This window comes from Zingiber officinale, chromosome 7B, assembly GCF_018446385.1.
Source record: "Zingiber officinale cultivar Zhangliang chromosome 7B, Zo_v1.1, whole genome shotgun sequence".
NCBI lineage: Eukaryota > Viridiplantae > Streptophyta > Magnoliopsida > Zingiberales > Zingiberaceae > Zingiber > Zingiber officinale.
In genome coordinates, this window is record NC_055999.1 from 114,624,501 (window position 1) to 114,639,381 (window position 14,881).

Sequence of the window (14,881 nt, forward strand, 5' to 3'; positions counted from 1 at the left end):
AGCTTAGTAGAGTAAAGATAGGATATATAGAATTTAAGTTTAATAGTATTAGACATAATGAGATAATTATTAATATAAGAAATGACGAGTTGTTTGAAATTGAGAGCTCTAAGTATTTAGGATTATTTTTGTAAATTTTGAAATGGAGGAGAGCGTTGGGTGCTTTATGTAATCACAAAGTATTTCTAAAACATAAAGAGAAATTATACAAAACAACGATTATATTTGCTATATTATATGACGTTGAATATTGGGTTATGACTCGAACACATAAACAAAAGATGAGAGTTGCAGAGATGATGATATTAAAGTGGATACGTGGACATAAGAGGATGGACAAAATAAAAAAAATGAGAGCATTAGAAAGTTGGAGTTGCATTTATTGAGTGAAAACTCCGAGAGACATTTAAAATGATACAGATATATACTTAGATGACTAATAAATATTTCAGTTAGATAATGTGAAATTATGACAAATACACATATTAAGTAAGGAAGAGAAAAATAAAAAAAGACTTAGTTATTAATAATAAAATAATATAAAATTTATTTAAATATAGATGATAATATAATAGATGATAGGATATAATGGTATATAATCGATCCAGCTAGTGAGATAAAATTTAATTGTTATTAGTAGTATTGAATTCTCATCCTATTTTTTTTACCCTGTTTTTTAAGGATTTAGAGTAGAAATTAGTAAAAAAGAGAAAATTAGAGTAATTTATTTCATATTTATTTTTATTTTTATTTTTATTTTATGGAATAAAATTTAATGTGTTTAACTCACATGCCTATTTGTTTTCGGCACTAACAATGACATGCGGCTAGTTAATTTCAATAATTATTTAAAAGTCAAAAACTTAAATCTAACATTCGAACTTGGTGGTCAAATGCATTGGCACCGCTTTGTTTATTTATTATTTTTTACAATATGTGGCTCAAAACGATAAAGACCTTGAAATTTTCAATATTTAATAAGGCCTTGTGGATAAAAATATCGTCAGTAATTGCAAATAATGCGACGAACTATGGCAAAGTAACTTTCCAGATTTGGAACGGGGACAAGTGAAACCCTAAAATTCATCTGTTTATTTTTATTTTTATTTTTCTGGGCAATAATTACAAATACGCATCCCTTCCTTTCCTCCTTGAGCACGAACCCCAATCCTTCTCCCGTCTCTGCGTTCGATCGCGCTGCGCTTCGACCTGATCCCTCGCGGGAGAGGAGCCTCGAAGAGGAGGGCGAAGAGATCAAGGAAGAAGCGGTGAAGATATGGTGGAGACGAGGCGGAGCTCGGCGTCCACGAAACGGCCCCCTTCCGGACCATCCCCCGCGACTCCCCCGTCTTCGAAACGGCCGAAGGTGCGATTTCTCCCTCGCCCCTCTAAAATTGTCGATCTCGGCCTCTTGGGGCGATTTCTCACCTGAAGCGATTTCTGGCGGGGGATCCGCCTTCGGCCTTCAGGAGGAGGCAGGGGTCTCGCCCAAGAGGCAGCGGGAGGAGTCCCACAAAGAAGCGGCAGCAGCGGCTGACGACCAGCAGTTGAACTCCGATCAGCCTGGTAAGGACCCTCCGACAGAGGCCGCAACGCATGATGAGAAGCAAGGCGATCCCCCTGGCCACGCAGTCCACATGCTGGCAGGAGGTACGATCTTGAGCTTGGTTGCTTTGCGTGGGTGACTCTTGTTTCGGTTTCTTGAATCTTGTTCTTTAGACCTTTTTCTGTTCCCCTTGTCTTGTCTCCTATTAAAGAACGAGCAACCAAGGCGGAAAGCAGGAACCATGGTCTCAGCTCTGTTGATAATTTGACGAAACGAGCAGAAAAAGTACAACAGAAGGCTGCATGGGCAAAGCTTATTTCACAACACTCTCAGGTAGTATTGCTGCGCTAATGTCTTTATCAGTTTCATAGAAACTAAATTTATTTCTCTGTTGGTTATATATGACTTTTGCATTTGCTTCCTGTTCCTAAATGATACATCTATAGGATATCTAACGTTATACTAACCTGTCATAGAGTGGGTAATCATGAAAATGGTCAAAAAATTGTAACACTTAATGTGTATTACCTGCTCTTGATTACATTCAATCCATAATATTGGTTTAATGATTTTTTCTTGACGGTCAAAATTGGCTCTAAAATGAGAAAGATGTTTCCCATCCAAAGGATATATTCGCGATAGGATACCATGTTGTATGCTCTCTTTAAAGGAAATAGTTGTAATTGGTGACGGTGAAAACAAAGAACTCAAAGTATGAATTGTGTGAGAAGCTTTAGAAACTAAATATTTCTAAGTTAAATGGTGTAGAAATTAAATAATAAAATAAATTTTTAATAATTAAGAAAAAAGTGGGAAAATAGTTAAAGCGAATTAGCGATGGATATGAAATTTTATCTAAGAGTTTTAGATTTCTTGGATTTTATTATTCAACAAGAGAGTTATATGGATGGCAGTAGTTGGAATGGAAATAAGTTTTGGAGTCTTTTTGTAATTATTGTGTGCCCCTTAGGCAAAAAGGAAAGTTTCTTTGTAAGACTATGATACAACTGATCATACTCAATTGATCGATTTTCAACAATTAAGAAGGAACACACTGGAAGTAATTAGATGTAGCTCCAAAAGATAGTAAAATAAGAAACCTATCATACTGAATGGATCAAAATTTCAACAATTAAGAAGTAACACAATGGAATAAGTAGGTATAGTTTCAATAGATTATAAAGTAAAAATAATTAGCATAAGACATATGAATATGTTCAATGATGAGAGATTTATTATATCCAAGTTGAATCAATTGGAGTTATAGGTGTGAGGTGCAGATAAAATTCTCTTTTAACATAGTAAGTGTGAATTTAAACAATTTAGCTAAAGGGATATTGGCTTGCATAGAGTACAATTGACATATAAAAGATCAATGAAATCAGCTGCAGTAATTTGTACTAGCAAAATTTGATGATGACGATAATATTCATGAGTGTGAAAGTGCAAACTCAGAATGTACCAAACTTAGATGCAATGGCTTCAGTCTTGTTTTGTGCGAAATGCTTGTTTTCCTTGTGAGTCAAACAAGAGACATCATATTGTCCATTGATAAACCAATAAGCAAAGGCAACTCCCATTATTTTTATTTTGTTAGTGTAGCACTTTGCTCTATTTAGTACGTAGGTCCATGTTGCCGCCAACATTCATATGCTGGTAAAACCATATGTTTGCCATTGTTAAGATTGCAAAGACATTTCATGATACAAAATGAAGCAAATGAAATATAATATTTCCTTGGAAGACAAATTGTCAAATTTAGCTTAAGCAAAGCTAGTCGAAAATGGATTTATTTTTAGGAAATTAGAAAGAAATGCTATGGCCGAGTGCTCTAAGAATAAAATCATTATTATCTACTTAAAATAATCCATATTTGCTAAGCCTGAAAGATATTATTCTTATGTTTTTATAATAAAAATTAAGTTCCCGAGGCTTAAATTTTAATTTCTCAAGTTGTCTACCAAAAGTTACTTAGGCATGTGATGATTGCAATTAATTATTTAATCAACTTTAACAATGCTTATCCTCATAATAGTTGGGTAACATGAGTGTAATCAAATGGAGTATACCTTTAGACAAATAATCAAAAACAGAATGCAAATAGCACAATATCCATTGAATTCCATGGGATTAATGGCAAAAGTTTGGTGCTCTCCTTTGGTATCTCCAATCCTTCACCCACTCTACTCTTCTTGGTTTCTATGGTTACATAAAGGTGCTACTTGTATGATTCCTTATGATTCTACATTCAACACAAGGCAACTTACCATGATACCACAAGGTGAATCATATTCTTTTCTACTTTTATTGTTGTACCTTAGTATACACTATTTCCTGATATGTTTTTCCTCCACGATGATGTTGGATGACACATGTCACATGGCATGCGCTAGAGATTAAATCAAGGATTCAATTCTCCTTGCTTCCAATTTAAAGAAGAGTGTTGTTTGGAGTCTTGTGTATATCATTTTTTCTAGCTGACTAAAATCAACATTGCATTGGCATGAAGATATTGGATCTAATGTTGAAATCTTGAGCCGTGTCGGCGTTTTAGTATTTTGATATCATGTAGATGTTCTATGGTGTTGGTGGTGAATTAGAGGTAGAAGGGGATGACGAAGAAAATAAAATAAGTATATGTTTTACGATCCATCTAAAATGATACAATTTTGACATTATCTTATATGGACGTAAATTGCGAAAAAAATATTATCTTAATTTATCTTGATTAGTGTAGTAGCATGTTAAGAGACGTTGAGTATCATCATGACATGATTGACAGAATGGCACAAGAGACATTTTTTAGTAGTATCGATTTTTGAAAATTTCTCAAAAAGATACCTTTCAATTGTGCCGCTAGGCACGGTAAGAGATTTCAAACCATGATTGGATCATTGGATAACATTGATTGGCCATGGCGGTATCAATCTTGTCTCATTTAGCATTGATCTAGAAGAGGGCTTCAACTTTAGAAGGAGAGTGGAGGAAGATTTGATTGTGAAATAGGGGAAACTTTGACTCTAAAAAGGAAAGAGGGTGCGTGAGCAAGGGATGGAGTAGGAGGCTTTGACTTTGGAAGAGGTGGTAGAAAATGATAAGCTTTGGATTAAAAATTCAATGAATGTTTCTTTTTTTTTTCCCCTACTGCAGGGCTTCTTCTTAGATGCCTTGCATCTAGGGATGAACACCATTAGTTAAACATATGTTAGGAGATATATATATTTTTTTTAAATTAAACAAATTAATCAAACACACATTAATTAAACATATTTTTAGGTTAGACTAATTAAACAATAAAATACATACTATCTATAAGTTTTTAATTAATATTGATAAATCGTATTAGTTTTTTTAATTTAGACACATTGATTGAATTAGTTATTAAGTTATAACTTATTTTTATTTAAGCTAATTTAATATCAATTAATATTTGATATTAGTTATTACTTACAAATTTTATTAATTTTTATATTACTTTACTAAATAACTTATAAATTATACTAAATAAAGATATTACTATTAATAAATTAAATTGACTATAAAATATGATTTGTTATTTAAATTAACACCCCCACATGAAATTATGCTTTAATTGAATAATTGCTAGTCTTAGTTTTAGAAGTAAATACAAGTAGAAGGGGAAAAAGGAGTTGGGACATTGATGCGTAAAACACCCAATGTTGACATAATATAATATCGAGACCATCATTGCAACAGGAAAGTAATATGCCCAACACATAATGATACTATAAACAGTGCAATTGCAAAGCCTCTACCTGAAATTCCATATCTTTTTATTGTTAGCATAACTCTTTTTATGACTCTTTCCATCCTTTGAACCTTTGTCATCTCTACCGTCTTTGTACATTGGTTAAAATAGTTTTTTAGTCACTGACCTCACACCAACATGAGTGTTTTGCATTTGCTCCCATATAAATCTTCATAATGGTCTGTTTTAGTGGATCAAGAGAAAGATCTCCATACCATTTTCCTTCATCACATGATGTCCACTTCATGTGTATGGCGCCTCTTCCATCTATAGTATGGTAAGCAATACTGAATATAAAACTTCAATTCTCATAGTCTCTTGTTTCCTTCTCTAAAATCTAGAGAACAATCTAGAATCTATCAGTTAGAACACCATTAACATGTAAGCTTGCAAATTTATCAAAGCCGTAAGTCATTTTAATGGCAAGAAGTTGAGTTAAGCTTTATATACTCACCCAAATGACATCTCATACCCGCTAGAAGTTTTTAATAAACTTGAACTGAATCTTGCATTTTGACTTGGTTGTGATCTTTTTTATTTAGCATCTTAGTTAAATTTGGAAGCTTAAAGACATTAATCAAAGAATGCCATAAATATATTAAACAATATTTTATTATTTAAAATTATATTTTAGAAATTTAAAGTTGCTACCATGTGGCTTGGTGGTTACGGGTCCAAGTTGTGGAAACAACTTCTTGTAATGTCGGGTAAGGTTGCGTATAATAGACCCAATGTTTCCTCGGGACCCACATTGGCATGCACCTGATTGTCCTTTTTATATTTTAGAAATTTAAATTCCTTGATTCCCAGAATTGAAATTCATTACTTATTTCTATTTTCCATTGTTCTTAACTTAAAATTCTCGGAATTGAAAATTCACCTTGAAAGGAAAGGTTCTAGAAAGATTGGCTGAATCTTGTGACTTTTGCTCAATTTGGCTGATTTCTTCTCATTTTCAAATGATTTCTTACCTATTTACACCTAATTCTCATCAAATTTCACTTCATCATATTCAATATTTTAGAGATTTCTAACCTACAACAATAAGAACAACCAAGCCTTATCCCACCTAGTGGGTCGGCTATATGAATTCTTTAACGCCATTAAACTCTATCTCCTACGATATCATTATCTATACTTAAATAAATTTTATCTTATTTTATTGTTGCCAACCAAATCTTTTTTGATCTTTCTCGTTTGATATATGTGCTTGTTATAGTTTCACATCGCCTAACTGGAGCATTTATTGGTCGTCTAAGTATATGTCTTTACCATCTTAAACGTGTCTCTCGGAGTTTTCCCTCAATAGATGCAATTTCGACTTTCTCTCTAATGCTCTCATTTCTTATTTTGTCCATTCTTGTATGTCCATACATCCGCCTTAACATTCTCATCTATGCAACTCTCATCTTTTGCTCATGTTATCGAGTCATATCCCAACATTTAGTTTCATATAACATAGCAGATCTAACTATGATTTTATAGAACTTTCCTTTAAGTTTTAGAGGTACTTTACGGTCACATAAAACACTCGATGCTCTCCTCCATTTCAACCATCCTACTTGTATTTTATGTAAGACATCTCTCTCAATCCCTCCATCGTTTTGTAAAAATGATCCTAAATATTTAAAACTTCGGTTCCGGGCAACTCGTCCTCTCCTATCTTAACAATTGTCTCATTACTTCTAATATTGTTAAACTTAAATTCCATATATTCTATCTTTAATCTACTAAACCTAAAACCTTTTCCTTCTAGTGCTTTCCACCAAGATTATAGTTTGACATTTGGACATTCTTAGCATGTGTTTGAGAAATTTCTTGGAATTGAATTGGCCAACATTGATGCCTATCTGTGTTGGGATCAACTTAGTTTGCCAACCATGTTATATATCAAGGTTTAAAATTTTGAGCGATGTTGAAGTTTCAGTTTACGACCGGAATGTTAGTTATATTTGGGCTAATACTATTTTGGTACTTTTTAAAATATAATATATTAATTTAAAAACATTTTTAATAATATTTGATTTTTATAGATGCTTGCTATTGAGTTATATTTGGGATGTTGTATGTTGAGTTTAAGTTTTAATATTATCTCATGAAATATTTGATGCTTGTTGATTAAAAGATAATTTAGGGTTAACTGAAATCACTAAGAACATAGCAAGAACAAATAGGTTTAAACTATATTTAATTTGGATTTATTTTGATCAATTTAAAATTAAACCATATTTATATATAGAATAATATAATTTATCAGTAGTAATATATTTATAAGGTTAGAAATTATATATTATATATTTATTTTTTTTAACAATCTATTTTCTCCATCTTAATGAGACTTTTCCTCATGTACAGATAAAGGAGAAGAAAAAGTTAACCATCCTTTAAGAGGTTTTTTTTTTCTTTTTGTTTACCTCATGAATGAATGAAAGAGGGGAAAAATTAACTATGAGTTTAGGAATTTTTTTTTATACCTTTGTGGACGGATGAAGTAGGGGAAAAAATTAACTATTCGTAAAGAGTTTTAGAGCTTTTTTTCTATCCTTGTCGACGGATGGAGGAGGAAAGAAATTAAAGAGGAAGGATAAAGAAATTTAACATCAAGAATGGAAAGCATAAAGGAGGAATAAAATAAGAGGGAAAAAGAAAGAAATAGGGAAAAAGAATAAAAAGATAAAAAATAAAAAACATAAAAAGTAAAAAATATAAAAGAAAGCCAGCTGTTGGCTTCCTTCGCTGCCTCGTGAACGCAGCGCGAGGTCGTGGCATCCCCTGCCGCTTCGTGGAGGTCGTTGTGAGGTCCTGGCTCCGGTTTCAAACCTGTGCTGGTTGGCAGATAGAACAGTAAATTTCACCTATGCTAACTAGCACGACACAATATCTTAATCCATGTTATATATCACAATGTACCCATAGGGATTTATCGTCAGGCTGTTGATAAGATACCGGAGGTTTGCATAGTTAAACAACTTCCTGTTGTACTTCATTTGGTTGTCAAAACAGTTATAGCAGAGTGAGGGTGCTTGATCTATTTTTTTTTTGTCTAGTTTAGTTGCTTGGTACTTCTTATTTCTAGTCTGGTATTTGACTCAGTTGTCTTTCTCTGTCTAGAACCCCCACCTTCTTCTATCCAATCCTCACTTCACTGTTGGCCAAAGCCCGACCTGTAACTTGTGGTTAAAGGATCCATCTGCCAGCAAAACTCTTTGCAGATTGAGACATTCCCAGGTACAAATGAGGACATTAACATTGGTAAACTAATATTTTGAGTTGATATTTTTATGTAATTTTATTTGTTATTATTATAACATCAGCTTGGAGGTGCATCAGTTGCAATGCTTGAAATAGTAGGAAGGAAAGGATTTGTGCAGGTAAATGGAAAGAGTTTTGAGAGAAATTCAAATGTTGTTCTCATGGGAGGGGATGAACTAATTTTTAGTGCTTCTGGGAAACATGCTTATGTATCCTTTCTGAAAATCTGATTAGTACCGCATCTCAGTATTTGTTATCCATTCCTTGGGAGAAAATTCCTTATCTGTAGGCAGATATTTCAGCTACTTAAGAATAACAATTCAGCTGTGTCAATGCCACCTTCGCCGCTTGATATTTCGGAACCAAAGGTTCTCTCTGCAAAAGAAGTACAAGTTGAAACCAGGTCTGGAGATCCATCAGCAGTTGCTGGAGCTTCAATACTGGCATCCCTTTCTAATAACATGAAGGACCTTCCTGGTGTTCCTTCATCACCTAATGATGAGAATGCTCAGGAAGGTTTAGAAAAGCCCGACTTGGATTCTGTTTGTGATGCATCAGAAGATTGCAATCCTGATCTTGAGAAAGGCTCAGATATTCTGAAGGAAACTTCTCAAAATGATGTGGGTGCTGAGTTTCCAACTGATAATCCTGATGCAGTCATATCTTCTGATCTTGGTGGAGATGAGGTCATGCAACTTGATTGTATTGGTCCTGATGCTCATAATGATGATGAAATTGGTAAGGTTTCTGCTCTAGACTATGAAACAAGGCCCTCTTTAAGAATGCTTGCAGCATCTCCTACATCTAATCTGAATTTGACTGGAAATGCATACAAAGCATTTGATGACCATAGGGATTTCCTCAAGGATCTGGAATCAACAACTTCCATTCCTACTAATAGATGCCAAGCTTTCAGAGATGGTTTGAAACAAGGAATACTCAATCCAAGTGATATTCAAGTTTCGTTCGACAAGTTTCCCTACTATTTGAGGTATGTCAGGTTCATATCTTTACATATTGCTTACTCAATATTTAGTTATGTTTTCTTCGGTTCGTCATATTCTGAACAGTTGTTGTAAATTTCGTGTTCTTAATTTTGTCTGCTCTTTATATTTGTTGTTTATTCTGAAACAAATTAAGCGAAGAGCTGAAACCTCATACTTGTCCTCTATGATACTCGAATAAGGGTGTGATACATTATTTCCCTTCATACGTGTTGGTACAGATTGAGACCTGCCAGTATGGCATTGGTTTCTGCATCGTCTTTATTTAAAAGTATCTGTTTGAATACAAGAGCAATAAGATATTTTAATCCGAGGGTTTAGATTGATTAGCACATCAATGAAATAAGAAAATTCTCATCTTCATTAGATTGTGTTTAATCCTGGAAACAACCTCTTGCAAAAAAGCAGGGTAAGACTGCGTACAATGGATCCTTCCCCTATGGTAGAAGCTTTGTGCACCGGGTTCCCTTAATAATAATAATAATAATATTAGCTTGTGTTTAATGCATGTTACTTGGCCTTGGGTATGCATATTCAATATTGACATAGATCTAGTTGTCTGAGATATAGTCAATAAGGGTGTCAGTGCCCAACTAAGAATCTGTGTGGTGTTGGATGTGTGACATAGTACCATGTGGATAGGCTGTATCTGAATATCAGAGTATCTGATAGTATATAAAAATTGATGAATTATTCAAATTTTAATCTTAAAAAATCTTATAGGGTAGAGACCTTAGGATTGATGACCAAGAAATATCTATAAAGAACTTCGATTTTGAATTGGTCTTCACACTTCGAAAGCTTCTTGTTTCTTTAAGTTTGTAAAATTAAGAAGCTACATTTCTATGCTATTTTTTTAATTGATTGTAAAATCTCTAGAAGGCATCCAATGGTAACCTGTGCTATAATGTTTGAAGTTAAATAGCAATCACAAAGCACTATTTGGTAATATTTTCTATTTTCCCTCCATATATATGACATGTTACAAGTTTTTTTCTTCAATATTGTTTACTTCAAATCAAAGTGTGCTGGAACTATCACGTTTTGGTTGCTTAGGTCTTATGTTTTTTTTTTTTCCTTTTTGGATTTTAATAGTAAACAGGAATCATTGATGTGGTTTTCAAATAAAATCTTAATTATTATTTTTAATCCCGGAATGAAGGATTTGTACATAGTTGTCAAAATTGGCCATTAACAATACGGATTGCTAGAACTGGATAAGTACTGGCAAATCTAAACGGTTCTTTCTTGAGAAATCGAGCATCTTGTAAAGATTGAAGGAGAGGTCCAAAACAAATTAGAGTTCCCTAGAAATTAGCTAGAGATATGTAAAATTTTACTACAAAATGGATGAATTTGATGGAAATGGTTGAGATTTGGTTTGATTAGGCTAATTTTAGAAATGTTACCCAATCTAATTGATTTTTCATAAGCGATAAAATGACAACATGATTATATCTATTAATAGGTTGATATCATTAATAGCATAATAATAATTTGATATAATTGATTTTTATAAAAAGGAAAAAATATATACTTGTTTTTTTATGATAATATATTATGTGGTATTAATCTAAATTTATCTAATCCATTATTTATTATTGTATAATATATTGTCAACCATACCAATACCTAGTGGGATAAGATTTGATTTTGTTTTACTTTTACAATGCCACATGTAATAATTTTATTTTATGTTTCTATTTTTTCATGAAAATTGTTACTATTCCATAATGTCACCAATGATAATAATTCCGTACCACCGATAATTTTTAGAATCATCATTGTAAACAATTCTTTTTATCATAGACATCCAATCCTCCAAACTGTTCAGATGAAGTAGTGTTGTTCATTATTATTATCATCATCATTTTTTACTATCATGGTACAGATGAATTTCTAGTCCTTCACTTGATACAGTACACAGGCATTTGCAAGTATACCCCACATCATTATCAACCTATGCGAGGATTATATTTTAAATCATAATAACTTGCCTCCGTTTTTTTATTATCTAATTGTAGATCTTAATTTTTTTATTTCATTTTGTGAATATTTTTGTTCGACATGAAATTGAATCTAAATTAGATCATTCATACTATGACATGTTCTCTGTGTGTAAATGTTATGTTATTGCTAAACTATCATGATCTAGGTGGTTGATGAGATTAAAATTTAAAACTCTTGTCACTCATACTCTCTATGGGCTTTGATATGAGGCTATGAGCTACATGGTCCTCTTTCTGGTTGCATCTTCAATTTGATTCTATAATGACAATGTAGATGATAGATGCAGTACAACCATGGATTAAACTCTTAGTTTTGTTTTGCCTTATACGGTTGAAACATTTCGTTCAGCCTCCATGCCGACGCACCTGAGGCCCCATGGATGTGTTGTGCTAGCCCAGTGACACGTCCAGAGGCATCATGCATAGAGATAATGGGTCGGGTTCAGATCGGATTTCATATCCTCCGTCATACCCATCGATTATTGGATATTCATACCCATTAAATGATTGAATATCTTCTATACTAATAATTTTCTTTTTTCCATTCAATTATCATCATTCAACAAAAGCCTATTCCTAATATCAACAAAAAATAGTTAGTGAGTATTGGGAAAAGAAAATTTTCTTTAATATATATTATTTAATCTGATATTCGGGTCAGATATCAGTAGTCCCTCCATATCCTCCTCCATACGGGTCGGACATCGAATCCTCCATCAGGTTTGGAGGAAATTGCCATCCCCAGTCAAGCGGGCCGGAATAGTGGGGGCGAGGGAAGGTTGTAATTTAATTAAACTTATGTTAATAATTTTAATTAACTCCTAGATATGGTTGGGATAATTTAAATAGGCTTAATTAAAACTTAATAAAATTATCTCTCTCTCTCTCTTATATATATATATATATATATATATATATATATATATATACTTATGAGCACCTAATGTAAGTTTTTTGTGTGCTTAAGACTATATCCTAACCCCCCTAAACCAAGCTTAAAAAAAAACTATGAAAAATGTTTTATATTTAAATATTTAGATTAAATTTTTTATTCTTAGTTAATATATTTTATATTTTTAAAAGTACCGAAACTATGTCAGTATGATATGATACTGAGACGATATTGTTCAGGATCTAAACCTCGGCACGGTTTGAGATTTTAAACCATGAGTACAACTAAGCCATACTTGACCATCAAAGTTTTTTTTATTTAGTTGGCACTAGATATCTAGCTTATACCAACTAATTTTGGGGTGTCCGGTCGGCCCCACAGACCGACCATTAGGATAAATCGGGAAGTGCTCACAGTGGGCGTGTCTATTAGCCCAATGTTCTTAGGTCAATCACCCATTAAAGAAATTCATCCGTTACTTCGCTGAAGTTGGGACGGGATCCTTAGATGTCTAGGAGACTGAGATGGTGCTCGTCGAAGTTGGGGCTGCATTTCTTCATTGAATAATATGTTTGATGATTTGGCATATCAGATTATTTTTTTTCCATATCATCATATGTAACGGGATTTCTCAGGGACCCGCATGGCGGGAGCTTTGTGCACCGAGCTGCATTTTTTTTTTTTTTTATCATATGTATACCCTTCTTGCATACCCTGATTTGACATTTCTTCCTTTACAATCAAGTCTCTTCTCAACTTTTTGTTGTGTATTCTCCAAACCCTGATTCGGCATACCAAACTGTTAGTCCTTTGTCATTGTCACTTTATCTAGCAAGGCGCAAAAAAATAGCAAGTATAAAATGTATTCCTTGAAATTTAAAGTTTTATTATTGAGATATCAACTTGGATTTGGTGGTTATTGCAAAATGATATTGCTTGATGTGCTCTCTTCTCTATATCAGAACACTTATGCCTCTAATTCATGTAGGTCCAAAAGTTAAAAAAAAAGGGGCAGCCCGGTGCACGAAACTCCCGCTATGCGGGGTCCCAGGAAGGATCCATTGTGCGCAGCCTTATCTTGTTTTTTGCAAGAGGTTGTTTTCAGGATTCGAACCCGTGACCTTTTGGTCACAAAGCAACAACTTTACCGGAAAGTTGTTCCAAGGCTCCCCGTCTTGTAGGTTCAAAAGTTGGCAACTGGAATTCTTGTAGCTAGTGTATTATGTAAATACTATCAGTTTTGACGTTATGCTGGGGAGGGTATCGAGATATTGTCTATTCCTTCTATTTGTCGTGTGCTAACTTGTATGAAAATCTTCATAATCAGATCTATTGCTTGTCAGATATTGTCTTTTGGTTATATTGCTTCGAAGTTCCTAAGTTTAGTTGAAAGATAATAATGAGAGAAATGCTTAGGATCATAGCCTCATGCATGTATAGACTATAAGTTGAAATCTCAATTTTATTTCTTCAATAATCTTGTTTGAGCAACCATTTATTAAAATTTCTTTTTGATCTTCCAGTGAAAACCTGAAAAAAATTCTCATGATTTGTGCATTTATTCACCTGGAACGCAAGGAATTCATAAAATACGCTGCAGATATTTCATCAGTGAACAATCGGATTCTATTGTCTGGTCCAACAGGTATGATGGAAATTGTCTGGCCCTACAATTGGATTCTATTTTCAATTTCAAAGAATAGAGATGGAATTTTGCACCCATTAATCTAAGATGAGTTTGTTTACCCATCTAGGATCTGAAATATATCAAGAAACTTTAATAAAGGCCCTTGCCAAACAGTTTGCTGCTAGATTGCTCATAATTGATTCTCTCCTGTTACCCAGTGTAAGTTTTTTCTATTATCCAATACCTTTATTTTAAATAAAAAATCTCTTACAATTGGTTGTTTAGATACACCCTTACCATTGAAAATTGAATATTTTATCCACATGATGATAAAATTGTTGCTCATTGATCCTGGGAACTCGAAAACAATTGATTGCAGGGATCATCTTCTAAGGACTCAGAACCGTTGAAAGAGGTTGTGAGCATGGACAAACAAGGCATCTTTTCTAAGCACCGTACTGCACTGATTGACAGTATACAACTGAGAAAACCAGCTTCCAGTGTGGAAGCTGATATTGTGGGGACATCTTTAAATTCACAATCTCTCCCAAAACAAGAGATATCTACTGCAACATCAAAGAACTACACATTCAAAGAAGGTTAGCCAATGTTTTAGCTTGTCTAATGTTTGATGGTTTATCTTAGTTGTAAGCTTAAGGAAACAGGATCTTGATTTTCTACAGGTGATAGGGTAAAATATGTTGGATCATTTCCTTCATCGGGCTTTCCTCTTCAGGCACCTCAAAGGTATAAATCTTGTTTTAAATTATTATGTTTCAAAA

At 33.4% G+C, this 14,881-nt stretch overlaps 1 protein-coding gene across 2 annotated transcripts in view; it reads left to right on the forward strand.

Moving 5' to 3' along the window:
• Positions 1-1,111: 1,111 nt before the first annotated feature.
• LOC122007018 overlaps positions 1,112-14,881 on the forward strand; it is a 37,845-nt gene continuing 24,075 nt past the window's right edge. The window contains exons 1-11 of one of the 2 annotated variants that reach the window (XM_042562760.1): positions 1,112-1,366; positions 1,470-1,650; positions 1,758-1,879; positions 8,427-8,543; positions 8,630-8,776; positions 8,861-9,305; positions 9,405-9,558; positions 13,996-14,117; positions 14,227-14,318; positions 14,479-14,698; positions 14,783-14,846. In XM_042562760.1, the coding sequence (XP_042418694.1) occupies positions 1,277-1,366; positions 1,470-1,650; positions 1,758-1,879; positions 8,427-8,543; positions 8,630-8,776; positions 8,861-9,305; positions 9,405-9,558; positions 13,996-14,117; positions 14,227-14,318; positions 14,479-14,698; positions 14,783-14,846 (1,754 nt within the window). In that variant the 5' untranslated portion in view covers positions 1,112-1,276. Of the gene's footprint in view, positions 1,367-1,469; positions 1,651-1,757; positions 1,880-8,426; positions 8,544-8,629; positions 8,777-8,860; positions 9,559-13,995; positions 14,118-14,226; positions 14,319-14,478; positions 14,699-14,782; positions 14,847-14,881 lie in introns of both variants that reach the window. The other variant, XM_042562759.1, reaches the window with a different exon arrangement.